This window comes from Heloderma suspectum, chromosome 4 (genome assembly GCF_057233095.1).
Source record: "Heloderma suspectum isolate Gila_16-S chromosome 4, 16-S_ref, whole genome shotgun sequence".
Taxonomy (NCBI): Eukaryota; Metazoa; Chordata; class Lepidosauria; order Squamata; family Helodermatidae; genus Heloderma; species Heloderma suspectum.
This window is the reverse complement of record NC_139461.1, coordinates 271,875,321-271,897,394: the sequence shown is the minus strand read 5'-3', so window position 1 is coordinate 271,897,394 and position 22,074 is coordinate 271,875,321. Positions and strand designations below refer to the sequence as shown.

Genomic DNA, 22,074 nt, shown 5'->3' with positions numbered 1-22,074 from the left:
AAAAGAAAAAGCCCTATTGAGGCTTAAGCCACCTGGCTGCACAGGGCGCAGCGCAGAGGGCAAATAAGTTAAGAATTTACTTAAGGCCTGTTCACATACATACCCCTTCCTCCGTCACTCTGGAAAGAAAGTATCATTGTTCTGGTTTGGAGCAAAAGCTGTATTTGCAGAGCACTAATGGCCAACTCTTGTGTCAGTCATGAAGCCATCACTTCCTTCTTGGAGAATGACTGTGCAGATTACTGATTGGCTGACACTCATGAGAGTCACAAAGCCACCACTGGACCAGTTTTAAAAGTGTAATTTTTTTAAACTACCATATAAACGTTTGAGCAGGAACACACACAAGGTGTTGGGAAAATCACCCCAAAGCGAACAGCCCATCTCTCCAAAGTGAACAGCCCATCTGAAGAACAGATGGAGGGGGGCAACAGAAAAACTAGCATCTGTTTACAGGTATATCTTGTGTCATCTAGAGAGTAAAATAGTTTTCCTAGCCCTACTTTAGGCAGTATAATTACAGTGGTAGCAAAACCTGGCATAAGTTTGCATCTTTCAAGAACATCACTTGGACGTCAGACACCTAGATTATCAAAATATCATGGATGGAGGAATCTACTGCTCATACAACAAGACATAATTTTAATTTATTTTTATTTATATAGATATTTGTATAGATTTGACCAGGTGGATTTTTTCTTGTCATACACACTTTTTTGGTATCATAAATTTAAAAAAAGAAAAGAAAAAAGTAGCAATATAAATCAGTACATTCCTTGAGTGAATGGTCTGTTCGTCACAATGGGACTAAAATAGAAAAAGGAAAAAAATTCCATGCATGCAAGAAAGGAGGAGAGGCTGGCTTAAAAAAAAAAACAACTAAAAGGGTACGTACAAATTTCAACAGAGAAGCAGCACAGGGTACAACACATCTGTGAAAATTAAGCTAATTCCATTCTCACTTCTACTACATTTTAAAGTGCAAAGAAGCTTGGGTTTGTTTTTTAAACCTACATAATACAAGCAAATTATATTCCCCCCATCGTGCTTAAAAATAATAAAATAAATCTAAAAGATATACATTATACACAGTCCTGTAGAAGATGCCTACATCTACTCTGTAGCACCAAGAATTGATATGCAAGTAATTAAAATCAATTAAAATGCAAGAGCAAAGATAGTTATTTACTTTTTTGTTTGTTTTTGTCTTCAGACTTCCTGTCCCTTAAACAGAAGTTCAGAGCCCATTCCTTGCCCCAGCAGGCAAGGAAACAGTTCCTTTTCTTCCTCTGCCTGCCACAAGCTCCATCAATTTGGCATTGGACTAAGAAAAAGAACATAATGACAACAGAGAAAGACAGAGAGCAGAGAAGGTGGGAGGGAGCAAAGAGTGTTGCACATAAGGGGTAGAGACAATCGCAAGGAAAAAGTAGAGACTCATAGGGCACGCACACACACACACACACACACACACACACACACCGATCGAACTATCTTGGTCTGTTGCACTGCGAAGTTGGAGGAGCACAGGTTGCTTCTGAATTGCCCCTGGGCTACAAACCTCTCTCTGCACCCGTTTGCCAAGGCAGGGAGTGTCGAGGAGGCAGGGATGTTGATGCAACAGTTTGGAGTCAGTCCTCTGGTAGTGATAAATGCTCAGTAGCCAAAGGTCTCCTGCGAGGCGTAGACCATGTAGAGGAAGCCATCTTCATCTTTCTCTTGCTCATAGATCTCAGAGATGGGGGTGGACACACTCACCATGCTGTGCTGGTTCACCAACAAGAAGAAGGCCTGGGTCGGATTCAGCTGCAGCCGGCGCCTGGTGGAGATGCAGGAGGCAGTTATTCCAGCAGAGTTACAAGGGAAGCCTAGCACACGCGCACAACTGGCTCAAAGAGCAGGATTTGGTCACACACCTGGTCCGCATCGGGAGTGCTGGTAGACTGGGCTATGGCTGGCTCAGGGCTACACTTCTGCCTGCCTTCCAGTGCTGTGCTGCTGCCTGTTCTGTCCTCAGCTCAGTAAGCCATTATGAGAAACCACGCCCGTATCCTTACTTCGCCCTTCTCCTAATTCATGGACTGCACCATGCATCAGCACAGTAGAAATGGTGAGGAGAGTTTTTTGAGTAACGTTTTGTAATGAAAATAGTGCAATCCTTTGCCATTTTACTTAACAGCCAAATCCCATCTCAGATATTGGCCCAGTTCAGGCAGTTAAGTTGGTGGTTTGATTTAAACAGCATTGTGGCACTGTAAAACAAGTCCCCGCTCCCAAGGAGCTTACAATCTAGAATACTGGCATGGGTAAAAACTGGTGCAAATCTGCCTCCTTGGAAGGCGGAGGACAGGAATATTATTTTCTCCAGCAACACGGAGGCTGTAGGGTTATGTGATCCCCAGGACCACTTATCTTCTTGGAAGAGGCAGGGTTCTCTGTCATCACACTCCTCAAGACCCTGCTCATCACCCTGCTGGCTCTAGTTGTGAATGTGCATGGGGAGGTTTGCACTAACTAGGCAGCATGGGTAGCCTTGATGCCACAGCGAATTCTGGGGTGCATTGTCAGTTTCTATAGGCAGCTGTCCATGGCAGAAACAGCAAAAGGACAGAGGCTGGCATGGCAGGTTCCCTTTGAATGGGGCTACTTGAGCCAGCTGTCTTATCTGCCTGTATAACAGAGCCAGCACTGAGCCAATGTCCTTTGTGCTACGTGGTCATAAAAAGTTGGTTAAAAGGTAAGAAACGAAAAGCTGCTCCCAGGCCACATAGAGCTGGATTCTGGGCAAAACCAATATTCAACAGCAGCCTTTCCCAACTGGGCACCCTCCGGATGTGTTGGCCTGCAACTTCCATCATTCCCAGCCAGCATGGCCAATGGCCATGCTGGCTGGGAATGATGGAAGTCGCAGGCCAACACATCCGGAGGGTGCCCAGTTAGGAAAGGCTGCTCAACCAGAAGCAAGCTCAAAGTACTTGGATTGTACTATCCGGTATACTGCCAGGAGCGTATCTCAGCCAGCTGCTTTGAAACATTTCACTTACCGGATTATTTTTACCAATTCACTCATGTTGACATGGTCGGGGACTAGAAATTTGGTCTTATCCAGCACAGGCAGTTGCTTCTCCCCCTTATATCTTTCAATGATGACCTGGTGGGAGACATAGGCACAGTCAAGCCCTTTCTGGTTGCGCTCTATCAAGACAGCTCTGATTAAGATGGCCTTTCAGCTGGCAAACACAACTGCTAACAGGTTAAAAATGTTTCTCAGCAGATTCATACACACCAAGGCACCCTTCCCTATCACCCCATCCCAAATAATTTTCCTCCTCAACTACTTCATATAGTTAGGATTAAAAACTGAGAACCAAACCACATTAAGAGAGCAATCCTTTGTCCCATAGACAGCATCTGGGGGAGATAGGATTTTTCAGTTTCCCAGCTATGAGCTCGTAGACAGCGCTGTGAGCTTGTAGCTGGGAAACTGTGCTCCCTCACCCCCTCGTAGCTGGGGCAGAGAACCACACCACCACCGCCTCCATGCTCAGAACACATGAGTACAGAGGGGTGAAAACAAGGCATTCCTGGGGGCAGAGATGGGAGGAAACCACAGAAGCTGTTTTAGATACCTTCCTATGTGGTCTCCAGCCCTGTTCCCATCCTCTCCCCAAAGCCACACTTAGGGTAGCTGCAGCACAGAGGGAATCCTCTCCTCCATGCTTCTTCCACCCTGCATTAGATAGGCAGCCACCTCTGACTTCAGGGGAGTTTGGAGGCACCTGTCTATAGGACTGTGCCTAAGGCGTTAATCTTATTTTGTGGCCAAGCCTTGAAAGCGTGCCAGAGTTGTTTTTTTCCCACCACTCTGACCAGTCTTATAGATATCTGTATTCGCTAATGATGCAAACTCAAAACCACACCATTATACCATAAACACTACAGAATAAACGTATCACCCCTTCATTCTGTGCTCATGGGAAGTACGTAAGAATTTCCTTGAGTGACGCAAATAAAGATAGCCCGGCAATCTTAACAGTATCAAACTAAGCATTACTCTTAAAAATACGTAGCATGCAGCTACACCTGTTTTTTTTTCTTACTCAAAAGACAACACAGGAAACCTGATCCAGATCAGGGGCTTTAACTCTTTGCCCCCAGCCAGGGCCAGCCCTATGAGGCAGCAGATGAAGGTTGATGTGGAGGAAGCAGCAGCAGCAGCAGCAGCAGCCCGGCTGCTCCCTTCTGTTGGAAGTACAGAGCTGTGCATTGCATGCCAACTGCCCTGCGCCCTCTCGGCCAACCTGCTGTCCTCAGGTGAGGTGGAGGATGCTGTCCCATAGACCCAAAGTGCACGTTACTTTAAAAACTACCTAGCAGCTATGTCTTTTTTTGCTTTTCTTTTTTTTTACTCTAGAGCAGGAGTGCACCCCCAAGCCCCCCACCCACACTACTGAAAAACTGTGGTGGGCCTGCCACTAAAAAACAACAGTGGTGCTATATCGCCACTGCAAATTCTGCGACAGTGCCGAATATTCCATGGTGGCCTTGCCCCCATTCCACTTCTCTACCTCCCCGCAGTGTGGGTCATGCCGAGCCCACTTCCCTGCTCTTTTCCACATAAGGCATCTTTCCACTTCTGGGAAAGGCAGACGGCTGGAACCATAGAGTCCTCCTAGACTGTCTGCTCGTTCCTTGTCTAGAAGACGATCTGGCAGCTGCTGTCAAAGGGCTCTATGCTTGGTCTGCTGCTGCCAGGAGAGGCAGAGAGGCACAATTTTTAAAAGAGAAAACAAACTGTGGTGGAGTGGATGAGGGCAGGGATATGAATATAAATTGCAGCTAAAGAGAGCTGCTTCTTTCTTCAAGGTCACTTCAGTATGATAAGGCAATAGTGACCATGAACGACAAGAGCTTCCTGGGTGAGATGGTGAGTTTGGCGCACAAAACCAGAATTTTTCCTATTCTAAAAACAAGCTCTTGTTCTTTAAATGGAAGCTGTGACATCAACCAACTAAAAAGCAGTGTTAAAAAAATTCTTCAGAGCTAGAGCTCTGACAGGCTGAAGGCTATTTCACATGGTACACAAAGGTAAATCCAGGCATGCCACAGTGTGCACACGAAACAGAAAAGTGAAACTACTCATGGCTCCAGTAAGTATGATATACATGTTTTTTGCATTCACATTTTGTAGTTTTGTGGTACATTTAAAACATTTTTGGTGTACATCTAAAAATATAATGTACAAGTGGACCTGAGATAACTTGCCTTACATAGGCAAGCCTATGTAAGTCTCCTGGGAAGCAAGTCTTGTGGAGTTCAATAGGACTTACTCCCAGCTAAGTGTGTATAGGATTAAACTTTGTATAAACCATTTTTGTGAAGCATTTAACATTGTTACACTTGAACAGCCCTTAGATTTCAAGAAACATTATCTCAAAGGTTAATATTCCATTCTGCATTTAACTTACTAAGGGTGCAATCCTATAGGGATAGTCAGCTGCCTCCGAACTTGGAGGTGACCGACTACCCAATGCAGGGCAGGTGGGGCACCGCGCGGATCTTCTCTGTGCTCCGGTTGCCCTGACTCTGTGCTCCAGTTGTAACTGACCTCAGAGAGCTGGCTCCAAGCTCAGTTCTCAGAAAACGAAAAATCCTATGGCTATCTAGCCGCTGTCTAGCAGCCATAGGATTGCACCCCAATTCACCTTACAGATAAATTCTGGCATATTATACACATCCCCTTTCTGTGGTGCATGTCACATTTTCATTTTGTAGCAATGCCTGTTCTGATAACCTGAAATGCATATTCTAATCTTAATCCTGAAATATGCAACGTGAAAGCTGCTAGCACAAGTCTAATGCACAAATCTAAAGCTTATTATCCACCTTGTATCAGGAACTGGCAACATCTACAAAGGCTTTTTGGATAAAGTGGACCTCATTTCTCTCGCCCAATACTGCCTCTTGCAAAGTTGACGATGAAGTTTGTGACATCAGCCCTCCTTTGTGGACAAAAGCATCCCGGGGGGCAGAATTGGATTTCAGGATGTGGCACATAATTCTCATCTCTAGATTTGGCAGTCTTTGGGAAGGGGAGGGAGAACCCTCTTAAGCTGACATTGCATTCCACAAGACAATGGCCTGGTACACACGTAATGACAACCCAGAGTATAGGTTGAGTATGGGTTGTTGTTGAATCATGGGTTGTCGCTATGTGTGAACCCTGCACTATGGTATAACTATGGGTTGTTAACAATGAACAACCTTGACTTCAAAACCCAACAACAAACCATAGCTTCTCTTCCAGGGTTGTCGTGGTTACCAATCCATAGTTAAACCATAGTAAACATTTCGCACATAACGACAACCCACACTCGCCCCATACTCTGGGTTGTAGTTACGTGTGAACCAGTTCGACACCTGTGTTTAAAAGGAAGAAAAAGCTGGCACACCTGCATGCATACATTCTGCTTCAGTGTCTAGTGCTGTTTTTGAGAAATGCAACTGCTATCAGATTACAGCCAATCTTCTGGGTCTAGGAATTCCATAAATTCCACAATTGGACCAAAGAATGATGTCAGTAACACAGCAAAAGCCTGACTGGCTTCAATAGCTTCCTCTGTGGATTCCTCCTATTCACCCTCCTCTCTGTTAGCACCCACTGGTGTCTAATGGCAGAAGTAGGAGACATCCCTTTAATTTTCAACTCCCACCGACCCATAGGAGGCAAGCATTCCTGCTGTAATGGGAATAAGCTGAGTAGGAGCCCTCACTGTTACAGCAGCAGAGGACGACTGCCTGCAGATTATGACAGACTATGGCTTTCAGAGATTTATGTCAGACTCTGTTTCCACAGCCCTAGATTGAGAGAAGTGAATGGGTGGCAGCAAGTTATTTATTTAGCTCAAACAGTATCTGGGTACCACAACTCTGGCCTTGTGGATCTACAGTTGAAGCCAGAGGTAGCCAACCAGGTGCCTCCAGATGTTTTGGACTACAACTCCCATAATCCTTGACTATTGCTAATGCTGACTGGAGCTTATGGGAGTTGTAGTCCAAAATGTACATTACAAATGTATTGTAATCTGAAGAGCACCTGGTTCCCTATGCCCTAATTTAAGCAGGACAGGAAGTGAAGAAGGTATCGGACTGAGCCTGATGAAGAAGCATCAAGCTTGATAGTAGTAACTAGAGGGGGTTGTGTTAGTCTGTCTACACTTGTGTACACCTGTCTACCAAGGATAACTCTTCATGCATCTGATGAATAGACTCTAGGACACAAAGCCAAAGCCATAATACATTTGTTAGTCTTTAAAATGTTGCTTTAGCAACTATGGGTTAACTTGGGCTTGTAAACAGATGCTTGCCTGGTTGCCTGTGGCAAGTACACATCTCCTCCAGGCAACCAGCACAACCAAGGAAGCTTTAGAGGAGGTGGGATTCTCCCCCACTCCCTCAACGAGGCCACTAATGGCTAACACATGTCTGTCTGTGTAGGTATGCAGGCTAGTAAAAACTTGCAGGCTTATTTGTAAGGCTGCGTGACACTCTGGAAGAAGGTTTTAGGAGAAGAGGGGTTGTTTCCAGCATTAGAAAGCAGCAGGGAATAAGGCAGGAGTAGGGAAAGGGGGAGGGGAAGAGATGATAGAGATGATAGAAGAGATAGACAAGATAGGGCACAGTGCTGAAAGTTTAAGACTGTGAAGCTGATCTAAACATCAACAGGAAACTAGTTTAGAGGCTCTGGGTCTTCATGGGAGAAATCCAGATTTGTGCTCCCAGCCATATTTTAGCTCTTGCATGACACCAAGCATGAGATATTTCAGCAACAGACCAACACCGAAAAGAGGATGGATCAATTACATGAGCAGGTCATAGAGGTATGAGGCCTGATGTCACATGCTTTGGTCTACAGATGTGGGGCTGGGAGGGTAGGGTTAGCGCCTCCCCACATATAGATCATGCACACTGCGACTGTATGTGAACCAGCCCTCTGAAAAGTTATCGCCTGCACACAACCTTAGAAATAGGTGCAGAAAAGCAAGCTGGATCATGAAGGGGTGTATGTGTGTTTGACAGAAAGAAGAGAATGGGGGGTGACAGATAAAGATTAAGGTGGAACAGATATAAATTCTGCTTTTGATGTTTTCAGTTTGAGAGTATGGCATGACTTAAAGTACAAAGATGAAGTTTCAGAGAGACACCTGCAGATATGTTATTAAATGGAGACTGTGGGGAGATCAAGGGCAGAAAGCAGTGGAGGCTGGCAGCTCCAACATCAGTGGAGCGGTGAATCCACTCCAGGTTTCAGTGAGAACTTTAAAGAAGCTATCCAAGATGCTGAACCTATTTTGAGATTGGCTTCAGCACCTTGGATAGCTCCTTTAGAGTTCGGACTTAAATCTGGAGCGGGTTTTCCTCCCCACTGACGTTGGAGCCACCAGCCTCCACTATCAGAAAGGTAGGTGTGGGAGTCATGTGCATAAATGCTGACACTGCTATTTTTCTCAAGTGTCACTGAAACCTTTCTTGTGTTCCTCCCTGTTTGCAAAGCAGATGAAAATAGCACATTGAAAGACACTTCTCTAGTCAAACTATGTTCCTGGGAACCCTGATGTTCCCTGGAAATTTACAGGGGGGCGGTAGTTCCTCAACAAGAAGATCAGAAATGGCAGATAAATTTCCTGGAAAAATACCTTTCCTACTACCACTGATCTTCTCCTGTAATATGTTGCTACAGGGGAGTGTTGGATGGTGCATTCTCAGTTCAGATGGGGCAATGGCAAAACCCAACATGCCTACCATACATGAAATAAATGTGCACTCTAAAACACATCCCAAATCAGAGTCAGAGAGTTGGAAGGGATCTTGGAGGTCATCTAGTCCAACCCTCTGCCCAATAAAGCCTCTGTAATGTAGGATGCAACTACAGCATCCTCAACATCCAACAGAGTTCACCAGGCAGTCTGCTCCACTGACGAACGGCCATCATTGGGTTGCTTCTCTTAATGTTGATTCAGACTCTATTTCCCTACAGTTTCCATCTATTGGGTTTAATCCTGTCCTCTGGAGCAACAGAGAACAGGTCTGCCCCATCTTCTGTGTGACAGCACTTCAGATATTTGAAGATCATGATCATGTCTCCCCTAAATCTTCTCTTTTCCAGGCTAAACATATGCAGCTTTTTCAGCCATCCCTCATAGTGCTTGATTTCCACACTCGCTTTGCAATGTGTAGGACTCTTGGGAGTCTAGTTGATTTGGAAATCCTTCCCTGAAGATAGAAAGTTTCCAAAATACTCAACCTGAAATAAATACTGATTTAAAAAGGGCCCTTTCTTCCTTTGTTATTCCATATTAACAAACAATGCATTCTAAATTAAAAAGCATTCCTCATATCTTGCAAAAACATTCATCTAAATATTTGCTCTCATCCATCTTCCACCTATTTTTTGTTTGTTTGCATTTTGTCTTAAGGCTATATTCCTGCAAGGCTCCACAACTTTTTTGGATCATGGTTATTTCTTTGTTGCTGCTGCCATGATAACTGTAGTCTGTTGTCAGAGGCTGCTCCTTGCACTGCAATTTTCCACAGGGCATGCGGAGACAATACAGCAGATTGTAGTCATAACTTATTGCTGGCATCAGGGAAATGCTAAAACAACAGGACTGCTGGCATTGAAGGGCCAAAAGCATCACTCTATTCACAGTTAACAACAGAATTACTTGTGCTTGTGTAGCACTGTTCACCTAGCCAAACAGTCATTAAAGCATCAAAAGCTGAAAACAGAAGATGGGCACACACACAACCATAAAGAAATAATATCAGCTATCATATGCATGGAGTTTAGAGTCCAATAGCTAAAGAGCTGATAGCTAGGGACTGGTATGTTTTGCAATACTGCCTGAACACTATGGAAAGGGCAGTATCCAGTAGTGCCACTCTGCTTATGCCATCAGGGTAGCCGTTGACAGGTTTTCTGGGGAAACCCATCATGCCAGCATACGGTATTGGTATTGTGTTAGAGGCTGCTTACGCTAGCACTTTGTCAATGGCATAAGAGTGCTGGATACTGCCCAAGTTGAAGAATTTGGGACTGGGCACAAAATTCAGCAGAATCCTGGTTCCATCTTAAAAAAGAAAAGGAACAAATTTTCTGCCTTTCTGTCTTGTGAGTATGTGTTCAATGCACCTCTGTAAATAAACCCACAAGAGTTTCCAATCTGCAGAGTATTTTACTAGCCTGCTGGAGGTTTGCAGAGAAGGGAGGGAGGAGCACTCCATTCTTCCTTGAGCAACTCACTGCATTTCAGTGCTGGATGCATAGGATGCAGCAGCTTCCCTCTCCTTGAAGCCCACTTGTTTTCTATGCTGGGTGCTGGCATACTCATCTATATGGAATTCCATGCACTTGCCTGCCTGGAATACCGTGTCACCTATGGTTACCAGGCGAGTGCTTAAATACAAGGCTGGGTCACTGCCTAAAGAAATTTCAGTAACTAAAGGGGAGGCAAAATAGGATTTCCACTTGTTAGCACTACAAATGGGGCTTCAAGGTACCACATAACTCCCTGCAGCTTCTCCATGACTAGTGGAAGTGGAATTGTATAAAAATAAAAATTATAACACAGATTGGTTTAATATGCATAGGAAGCAGAATTCAACTCCTTTTCTTGGTGCAGAAATGTGTTGTTGTTTTAAGCAGAGAGTGCACACAGCCCAGCTACTAAGTCAAACTCTTTAACTCCCCTAAAGTAGCTGAAGAATTTCACTGTGCTGGTGACAAAGATGTTACAAAGAGGCAGAGGGGGTCCGGGGTCCAGAAGTATTATTTTTAGTCAACTGGTCATTAAAGCAGAACTTGGCTCACTCTAGGCAGCAGAAGATGTCCCTGCTCCATTTCAAATCAAACAGCTGACGGCCCAGATTATATACAAGCAAACCCCATGTGGTAATAAAATTAGGACTGCCCCAGCATGTACAGAGATCAGTGCAGGCAGGAGACAGCTAGTGAGGGACAGGTAGGGAAGACAGCTGGAAGAAAAAAAAGGATTCTGCCCAGTCACTGAAGGAATTAAATAAAATTAAAGAAACTTATACCTTACTTTTCAAGTAGAGCACCTTAACGCTATCAATAAAAGGTTTGGGTTTTGTTTTTTGTTTTTTTAAGTCACAAAACAAGAACATAATAAGAGCCCTGCTGGATCAGGGCTCCAAAGGCCTATGTAAGTATCCATCCTGTTTATCACAATGGCCAACCAGATGGCTGTGGGAAGCAAGACACGACAGCAATAGCGCTCCCCTGGTATTCAGAGGCATGCTGCCTCTCATTCTGGAGGTAGCATATAGCCACCATGACTCGTAGCCATTGACAGCCTTAGCCTCCATGAATTTAGCTAATCCTCTTTTAAAGATAAAAGAAGTCACAGCAAAGATCTTAAAACACTGTTAAAAATTCAGGCAAAGAAGGCAGACTTGGCCCGGTGACAAAACACTACCAGTGGTGGCACCAAGCAAACATGTCTAGGGAGAGCGTTCAGCAGCCAGGGTGCCATCTGGGATTTAAAGGGCTGCTTCTGAAGTAGCACTCCCCAGCTTCACGGTGGGGCAGAGCAGACTTGATGTTGCCACCCATCTGGAATTGTGCTAGCTTTGTTTGAAACAATGTTTAGTGTATAGAGAATCTCCCTTAAAAAAAAAATCATCGAAATGAATTCCTAGCCCTTAGGACTCACTGCAAGGATAATTTATTCATTTATTGCATTTCTAATCCACCCAAACAATAACGCTCTCTGAAATCCTGAAAATATATGAGCATATTTGGTGAAGTCACTCATATGAAGGCCAGCAAAAATCATTCTCGTGTGGCGGTGCTCCTTTACATTTTCCTGTCCAGCGCTGGTATGGAGATTGTGAGTTGCTTACCAGATTGACCAGCCAAAACTGGCCTTCTCCAATCGGATGCCCTCCAGATGAACTGGACTACAACTCCCTTCATCCTCAGCCAGCAAGCCCATGGGCCACGCTGGCTGGGGGTGATGGGAGTTGTAGTTCAGTACCAATGGAGGACACCAGGTTGCGTTAAGGCTGACGTAAACATTATGCCACCCTCCTGCTCCCATATCCTTCCTCAGACACTAGTAAGAGGGATGAACAGGAATTCCACGGGACGGAACTTGCATCTCCCCACCCCGACCCCTAATGGGTGAGACCTGGAAACTTGTTTAAATGTTGAAGTTGAGTTTCACTCCTTGCTGCTGATTATTTTTCTTTTGAGGTGTAGCACAGTAAGAACAATGCCTGAACTATAATGAGGAAATACTTCCCCCAACTTCTTTTGCCTTGTCTTCCTCCATTCACGTCTCTTTCAGATGCAAATGTCAGGTTTCTTGGATTCAGCTTTTGATTTTGGCCCAACTTGCTAATGCATGACACTTGGCACTTAAGAGCAGAACTTAGATATGAACACATGATGGAGCAGCAGCTGAAAATGGCAGTCTCACGTTGAACTCTCCCCCTTACGCACATCATATTTAGGTAGATTTACCTGTTCTTGCACAGCTTCTCCAGAATGCCACAAATGGTTCTAAGACCCTTGATCATCCGTTACCGATATAACAATGACTACTTATTTATATGGAAGTCAGTTTCTCAGGAGGTTGGATGAGAAAAAAAAGCAAATCTAGAGACAACAGTATGACTTTCACGTATTCAATTTAGATATAATTCCGGGGAACAATATGCTGATAACTTAGTTACTGTTACATTTCTCTAAACCAGAGCAGAAGGAATCTAAGATTGCTACAGCTGTCAACCAGCTGTAAGGTACCAAGGTTTAGGTCCCAATTGCTCAATAAAAGGAAAGATTGTTTTTTTGAGAGCAGGGGGTGTCATGCCAATTTTAAACTCCCAATTCAGGTTTTAATGAAAACAGCAACCAGCTGCTCTGACAGAACTTCTCTATTCTTCCCCTATCTGCAAGCCATCTCTGAAACGTTTTTCTGTTCCATCTAGGGATGTACGAAAGTCACTTACCTTTTCACGGATTGATTTGTGGTGTGGGGGGGAAGCACTCCGTCCCGCCCGCCAGAATCCTCAACAGGGGGGAGGCGATCCAATCCTCCCCCCCTGGAATCCTGCCCGGCCAGCTCTGCTCCGCAGTGGCTCCACAGAGCAGCCGGCAAGGGCCGTCCACAGCCGGAGTTCCAGCCGCGGACTGGCTGGTGTGGACGCAAATGGCGGCCACCATAGCGGCCGCCATTTGCATCCAACCAGAATGCTGTGATAGGCTACGTAAGTATTTACATAGCCTATCACGGCAAGCCAAGCAAAAAAAAAAAGGTGTACGCAAATGGTGGCGGCTATGGCAGCCGCCATTTGCGTTCCCTATTTTTCGCCATTTTAGCCTACGTAAATAAAATAGGGAAGCTATTACGGCAAAAATAAAGGGGAATGCATAGCGGGCGCTATTTGTGTTCCTTTTTTCTTCTTCACCGTAATAGCTTACATAAATATTTATGTAGGCTAAAACGGCGAAAAATAGGGAACGCAAATGGCGCCCACTACGCTATTTGCGTTCCCCTTTATTTTCGCCGTAATAGCTTCCCTATTTTATTTACGTAGGCTAAAATGGCGAAAAATAGGGAACGCAAATGGCGGCCACCGTAGCCGCCACCATTTACGTACGCTGGGGTTTTTTTTTGCTTGGCTTGCCATGATAGGCTACGTAAATACTTACGTAGACCAGGATGCGAATGGTGGCTGTGGCAGCCGGTCGAAAGACTAGGTGCCGCCGCCACCAAAGCCGCCGCTGTCCGGAACATCTGCCCCAGGTAAGCTTCGTCCTGGGGGGAATCCGCGGGGGGGGGGGCGGGGGGGTGACAGGCCGTTCTGCAACGGATTTCGGGGGGCCGAATGCCAGTGCATTCGGCCTCACTGAAATCCGTGGCGGAATTCTCCACCATCCCTAGTTCCATCCCAAGGATGTGTGACTTTCGTTAGCCTATCAGGAGATCATCAAATTAGTTAACAGGAATTTCCAATCAGAATTTAATCTGTTCATTCTGTACATTCTTCCACAATTGCTGTCTCAGACAAACCTATGTGCGATACAGATGAAAGAAAGCCGTAAGCAGAGCATATGAAGCTTTTAATAGCCCACGATTATCCTAAAAACAGGGTTGACTTGACAGTGAGAGTGGCTGCACATGGGCAAGATCTCAAAGAGCGCCTCCAGCAACACCAGACAGGCCGCTTAACAAGATCAGCCTTGGATGGCCTTCGCTCTGTCCCATAAGCCAGGACAGCTAGGCTGGTGAGGACAAGGGAGGGAGCCTTCTCTGTGGTGGCCCCCACTCTGTGGAACTCCCTCCCTAGGGAACTCCGCCATGCCCTCTTTTTAATGAGCTTCTGCAACGCATTAAAAACATGGTTCAGGCAGGCATTTGGGGTGGGTTAGGGTATTTTTAGAAATACTATGTTTTAATGTGAATTTTTTTTGTTTTAAACTGTTGTATTATTGTACATTGCCCAGAGTGGCCGGCTGACCGGCCAGATGGGCGATTAAGAAATTTAATAAACAAACAAACAAATAAATAAATAAAATCAACTAAACTATTTTGCTGCTTTAGGCCACTCTTGCCTCCCTGAATACTATTATATGCCTGGGGCAGGGGCGGGGGGGGGGGGCAGACTTCCACACTCCAATTCAAGCAAGCTCTCAGTTACAGCATTGTAACTTTTACAGCACTTTGCTCCATAAAAGTGAATGGAACAAGAGGAAGGAGATGCAATCAGGGAAATGTGGAGATGTGAAGTAAATGCAGGAGCCCCTTGCTGTAGAACTTGCTGTTCAAGAGTTGTGGAGAATTATGCCCCCTCCCCCAGATGATTTTCCAATTAGCCTGACACTAACAGATACACATGTCCACAATACTTTACTGCAGGAAACAACTGTATAAGATAACTGCTGCATCAAATGTGGAGCCAAGGAAGATGTAAGAAAGCAGCAGAGGAATTCACAGTACTACTGTTATTTAATTGGCTCCACGAACCGTAGTTGATACATAGAATTATAATGCAATGTCCAGATGACAGCGTCATTTCAGCTAGGGACAAAACAAAACTGGGGGAAGGAGGAAATATGATCACATTATTAAAACAAAAAAAGTTTAGAGGATCATTTCTTGGAACGCCTCTGCCATGCGAAGCTAGTGCTCTCCGCTTTAGACTCTCTGGTTTGCCCTTTGGTAAGGCAGATTACTTGCTGCTCTAGCACAGCCGAAGGAGCTGTTAATAATGTTTGTGCTTTGAGATAACCATCTCCCAGAGACACACCAATTTCTCTTTGGCATTTGCATGATTAATTCCAGGTCAATGCCATGAGATCTTCATGGTTATAACTCAGCAAGGAGATGCATGATTTAAAGTGTAATGAGAACTCTGGCCCCAAAGAAATATTTTGAAAGGGAAAAAACCAAATAGAGAATTTAATATGATGGGATGAGAATAGGACGGGAGCTATAAGTCATGTGGGAAGTAAATAACATTTCTGTTCAGTTTCTGTAATAAAACACAACTGTTTCTTTTTATTGCCCTTGTGGGTTAGGAATCATAGCTAATGCTTGCAATCAGCAAGGCTGAGCACTTTGACGGGCCTAGTGACATTTAGGAGCCCACCCAAAAACAGCACTTTCATCTTTTTTTTACTTGGCACGAAGCATGGCCAGATAAGAGATAGCATATGTCATGACGTCGCCAGACCTCCATCCTCTTCACTACCATTCCCCAGTGACCATGACCCCTTCAAGTCAATTCAGCTTCTCTCAAGGACTCAAAAGTACCTGAAACCGGCCCTGCTGTGAATCCTGAGAATGTTAATAGAGGCCTCTAAAGATTAGAAGAAAACAACAAGAAAAGTGTTGCATACATTCTCTCAGACATGTACTATCAGGCAGGGATGGACAGAAGGAAGTTCTGGATCTACTGGTAGATCTGAGTGATCTGCAGTAAGTCGGCAAGAATTTCTGACTCCCCATTGTTTACTGGAAGTGGCAACAATATGATTCCCTCTCCCCCCACCCCAATGCCCTAAGCTATACTTCTGAAAAGGAGAAGAAAGCTTCGAGTAACCAGGAATGAATTTTTGTGAGGAAAGACTGAGGGGTCTGTTCAATTCTGGTACGCAAAACACATTCCCGGGCTCAACATTCTTTAATTATAAATGTGTATCTTTTGCACCAGGCTCCAGTTGGTGGACCTTGGGGTCCTAATAAAAAATAAAGAAGATCCTGCAACCCTGAATTTTGCCCACCCCTGCTGCTGGATACCGATACAGTAGGACTGGGCATGGACCCCCCCCCACTTCGCTTTGGATGCCGCTTTGGACCTTCCGAAGCGGCCCCGCTTCACCTCGGACCGATTCGGATCCCATCTGTTTCAACTCAGATCTAAATCCAAAGTGAGATTCAGATATCCAAATCACTCGTTTTTCGTGTTTTCCCATTGACTTGCATGGGAAAATACAAATGGCCATAACTTTTTTAGTTTTCATGATAAAATATGAAATTTGGGGAACTCTCCCCCCCCCCAGGGCATCCCACCTGCCAGACAGTTTGGGCCACTAGTTTTTGTACAAGGCACAGGTGAAATTTGATTTTTTTTCAGGGAAATCTCTCAAAGCAAAGAGCTATAACTTTTCACTGGTTGCACAGAAGTGCATGAAAGTTGGTGAATGCACAGCCCCCCTGAAGGCATCCCACCTGGCAAATATCAGACAGTTTGGCCCAAGAGTTTTTGTGCTAGGCACAGATGAAATGTGCTGTTCTTAGAAACTCAAAACAAAGTTCATAAAGGGATAATCAATTTAGGTGGTAAAGCAGTGAGGAGGTCACTATCCCTAAACTCTGCTGTAGGTTTCTTTGAAGTGCAAATAACCCCTTTTCCCTAGTACTACTTACCTATTCAAAGTCAATAACCTCAGGGTCTCTTTGGCTGAATTGCCTGGGAAAACCCCGGCTGGTAGGCAGGAAGCAAACAAAGACACCAACCCTGCCAGGTGGGCACACTGATTCGAAGGAAGAGCAATGACAGTTCTCTGCTGGACTGACAGAGGCAGGAAGCAACGCATCAACTCTGCCAGGAGGGCACAGCAGCACCTCGCCCACCTCTGCCCCTGCCAAGACCTGAAGATGCCTCAAATTGGGCTTGCTTGCTTTGCAACACACAGTGTAGTATTATATTATTTAAATAATAGCTGTTGATGTGTAGTCCTTTGCCCACTGTTTTTGAAAATGTGGACTATGTGTAGTCCTTTGACACATATTTGCTTGACCACACAGCACAAGCAAACACACACAGAGACACACAACAGCAAAAGAAAAGCAAACACTAAATTACAAGCAAAGGGGGAGGGGAGCGAACGATAATCCTAACAGAAGAGAAAGAGGTTTTTGATTTTTTATTTGGGGGGGGGAGAGGTCAAAAACGGGAAGGGAAGGCATACAGGAATTGAGAAGTGGAGGGGTGGAAGGGAGCCAAGGACAAGGAAGTGTGTGTGTGTGTGTGTGTGTGTGTGTATATATATAATCTAGACAGAATCAAAGTAAGAGTAAACTAATAGTCGAGAGAGAACTGAAAAGGTGTGTGTGTGTGTGTGTGTGTGTGTAGATAAGAAACTACATTGAAATTTTCTGGATTTTTAAATGAACACACAACAGTAAACCTATTACAGAAGGGTGGGGTGGGGAGAGACTAATATAGCTGGCATAGCATGCACTTTCTTCTCAGCTTCATTCCGCCAAAGAAGAGTGGGAAGGGTTAAACTCCTTCCTGCTCTCCTTTGGCAGGATGCCAGCTGCTCCATGGAGCTTCCCTCTCGGCTCCCATCCCATCCTGCTGCTGCCACCGCCCCCACTGCATACAATGGCAGCTCGTCAGGGCAGTGGGAGGCTGCTCAATTATCAAGCGGCTCGCGCACCCCAATCGATGGTTTTGTGCACTCCCCGGGGTGCGTGCACCCCACTTTAGAAACCACTGGTCTAGCCAAATAACATTCAGACAGAGTCCTCTTCTCTCCAGTAACATCACCTCTCTCACAATGAACAAACAGAGGCTGACTCACAGCAAAGCTCACTCCCTCCTCCTCTGCCTCCCCTCCCCTCCTCTCCCCCCCCCTCGTCTTCTGCCTTTTCCGGTGGCCGGATCTCTCTCAAATTGATACATCTGGCACCTCTGCCTCCTCTTCCCTTCCCCTTCCCTCTACCCCTCCGCGTGATCTTTCACAAGTTGATACATTCTGGAGACAGCCTGTCTGGGCTGCTCAGAAGACATAAGAAGAGCTACGAATCTCTGAGGCTGATGAGGCACCTCGTTGACAAGCCACTTTGCCTCGGGGGTGCCTCATTGCTATTCTGATCTGCTTCTGATCGCGACAAGGCACCTTCGTCCCAGCCCGCTTTGTCTCGTTATTCGGGCTTCAGACCAAAGCGGTGCACAGCCCTACTATACAGCATCCTTGGAAGAAGTATCTAATCTCTAAGAGAAGCAAGATATATGAATGAGCTGTCAATGTGTGAGAAAGATGAGCACCTTTAGCAGGTTGATATTCAGGGTCAAAAGCATGGCACACAGGCCACAACAATTCTGTTCAAAATTCCACAGGAGTTAATTTAAACACACACAAAGTCCTGTACTCACCGGAATTTTGTTTGGATGCTGCTCTCGGATCTGCTGTACCTCTTTACAACGATCAGCTGTGAAAATGAAAAATTAGTGGATTTAGGAATTGGAAATACTTTTCCTGGTCTAACTGAACTGTTCAGACCTCTGCAAGACCTAAGAAAGGTGATTTTTGGTGATGCTGATAATCTTAAATTTGATTACTAAAAAGAAAAAAAAATGCAAGTAAATAAATCCAAATGTTTGCAAGTGGAATTATAAAAATTATACCAAACTGAGATAGTGGTATGAATATAAAAATGATACCAATAAATACGAATAGTATTCATACAGCTGCACTTTTCCCCAAGTGCCCAAACTTGGGAATTCATTGAGGACATCTAGAGGGAGCAGTGGGACCAGATGTGCTAGTCCTGCCCCTCCCTCCATGTATTCTGAGAACACATTGAGGCAACACCTGCACAGGGAAGATCAATTCTTTTTATAACAACCTCATAAGGTAGCCTGGTACTCTTGCTCTCATATTATATCCAACATTATCACGTGCGTAACACTCCTATATCACAAATGCACATGTCCTCTGGGTTCTAAGCCGATGTGTATGTGCAGTCCTGTGAATCACCTGACCTTCACAAAGACAGGAAGCATCATTTGTGTCAAGTGCAGATCAGCTAGGTAGATAACACGAAGTACAGAGATGGTGCAATGAGATGGTAATTTATATTGACCTACATGCAACTAAACTGGACGTTATCCACATCGTCACAGCCACAATTTACAAATCCTCTTGCCAGCTCCCCAGTAAAGTATCCAAGATGGGAGTGAGAACCCGGATGTTAAGGGATGCCTTTGCATATGCAGGCTATTATTCTTATTTATGGCATCTGTATGCCACTTTCTTGCCGCTCTGTGGCCCTCAAAGCTGTTTATAGCCAATACACACAAATACAAATCAGCTACTTGCAAAACAGGAGGACAACCAGGGCTACTTTAGACATTCAATTTTTTAGGCATACTCAGCCTTCTCCAACATGGTGCCCCCCAGATGTGTTGGATTACAGTTCCCATCATTCCCAGCCAGCAATGGGAGCTGCAGCCCAAGCTGCTTCAAGTATATACCCCAAAATGTAAAGTGTGAATATGATATGGATTTGAAAATACGTGGGAAAAGATCTGTGAATGGCTGCTTCTCCCTTTTGCATGTTCTATGACCCAGTTCACACCAGAACAAACCATGGGTTGTTTCTCCATCAACAAACCAGAGTTCCAGGTTCAGACATCACAGAGAATAACCCAGAGACACAGCCTCCCTGGGTTGTTTAGCACAAAGGAAGGAGGAGAGCATGCTCACTCACTCCCAAACAACCCACAGTTAACAAACTGGAATGGCTGCCAGGTATACCATCAACGAGGAGCCTCAGAAACAGTTAAGCGAAACACCTCAAGCATGTACTTTAGGAGGGAAAGAACAGCATTTTCCTTTCCTTTCAGGCATGGCTTCCACATCATTTCAGGGTGACACATATGACATACATATGAGGTGTTGGCTCTGTGGTTGCATCCCAATAGTGATGTGGTTTGCAGGTTACAGTAAGGGTAAAGACTTGAGTACAAGAAGAAAGTATTAAGCTAATTTAAGACTAATCCATTACTATCATCCCCATATTACAGATGGAAAGCTAAATAGAGGCTTGCACAAGACCACCAGGTGACTTCATGATTACTCAGCCAAAATCTGAACTAGGAATTTCCAGTACATAACTAGCATTCCTAACCACTACAGCAGCACACATAATGCACCTACAGTTATGCATATTAGCTGTACCTCTCTGGTTCATGATGTATTTCCAGCATCAGCTACACAAATGAAGACATCTTCCTACCTCGTCATCTGCAGACTGGAGTTAGGATTTATTTAAACTAACCTCTCTCACACACAGCATGGCAAATGATGCTGCAGTGACACAAAAATATTAACGAGATAGATTTGAAGGAATCCACCCAATGAATTTGTGAGTAACCAGTAAACAGCTCAGCACCATTGTACTGACAAAGCCACTCAAAGTAGGTTCAGTCTATATATCACCAATGCATACTATACATACTTTTGTCAGCTGCATGCATGTTGCAAGTGAGCCAGAAATCCCCGTCTAATGTATGTGCATGAATATTTTGTACATAAGGTACCAATGTGAATGCCTGAAACAAGTTAAGAGTTCCCTGAATCTATTCCCATGACTATCTCAGCCAACGGCTATCCACAATCTGATACAAGTGCAAGATCAGAGTGTACTGCCCTTTTTCATATCCATGCTGAAAAGCACAGACAAGCTAAAATTGCCAATCAGCACAATGAGAGACAGCACCCACATTACTCAAGAAAAAGCAATCTGCAAGTCATTACCCTACAAATCAAGCAATCTTAAAATGGAATGAGGGGAGGAACTTGGTATTAAATCAGTTGCCATTCTCAGAACTCATTCTTTTATGCAGGAAGGAATTGGATGGCAAGAAGTACGGAAAATCTGATAAAAGAGGAAAAAGGGCCAGAACGCAATGGATGAAGGAAAAACAGGAGGGCTGACCCCATTCTCTCACCCAAAGGAAGCTGCGTCAAATCCGCCCTGTTTGAGAATGTGGATGCTCCCTCTTTCCCAATATGTTGAAAGTCGTGCTCTCCAAAGACCCTAACTGAAGAGGAAAGGATACTGTGGTATAACTATCTTTGGAATATTGTATTGGCTGGAAAACTAACTAAGCAGATAAGGGCACAAAGGCAACAAAAATAATCTGACATCTTCCATACCATCTGGCATAAATTTATTGAATTTATTAACAAACAACATTCCCAGAGAAAACCACCAGCATGTCATGGGCAGTTATGGAAAGATACATTTAGATAATTACAACTAAATCTTAAACCCCTGATGAACTTCGGTGGATAGCTATATGGTTATTAATATATTGAAACACCTATGATTCCTGTTAACTGTAATTGGATTTCCTATGTAATGCATGTGTTTTGTTAGCTGAAAAAGTTGTAATATTTTATATACTCATTATGTACATTGAAAACATGTGATCAAAACTCAGTAAAAATATTTAAAAACATTAAAAAAAGGAAAGGAAGAGATGGCCAGGAGGGTGGGGCCAGGGTGGCCACTTATGTATCACCAAAGAAACAGGAAATGCATTATCAAAAGAAAGGACAAAAGATGGTGTGGATTTGCATAACATTTGCAATGCTAATTTAGATGCATAGAAGCAAATTTAGAAACAATGGGTGTCATGTGAATAGAAATACAATACATCTCACCATAACTGGGAATACTGTGACTATGTACCTGCTCAGTCTACTGTCCAGGGTTGATGGGCAACTTCAAGGCCCCTGCTGCT

The 22,074-nt window shown here is 44.4% G+C and overlaps 1 protein-coding gene across 1 annotated transcript in view; it reads right to left on the bottom strand.

Moving 5' to 3' along the window:
• Positions 1-620: 620 nt before the first annotated feature.
• MAP1LC3A (microtubule associated protein 1 light chain 3 alpha) overlaps positions 621-22,074 on the bottom strand; it is a 42,714-nt gene continuing 21,260 nt past the window's right edge. Inside the window, exons 2-4 of the mRNA XM_084853882.1 lie at positions 18,697-18,752; positions 3,045-3,151; positions 621-1,819 (exon numbers count right to left, since the gene is read on the bottom strand). Coding sequence (XP_084710008.1) covers positions 1,657-1,819; positions 3,045-3,151; positions 18,697-18,752 — 326 coding nt within the window. The 3' untranslated portion in view covers positions 621-1,656. The remainder of the gene's footprint in view (positions 1,820-3,044; positions 3,152-18,696; positions 18,753-22,074) is intronic.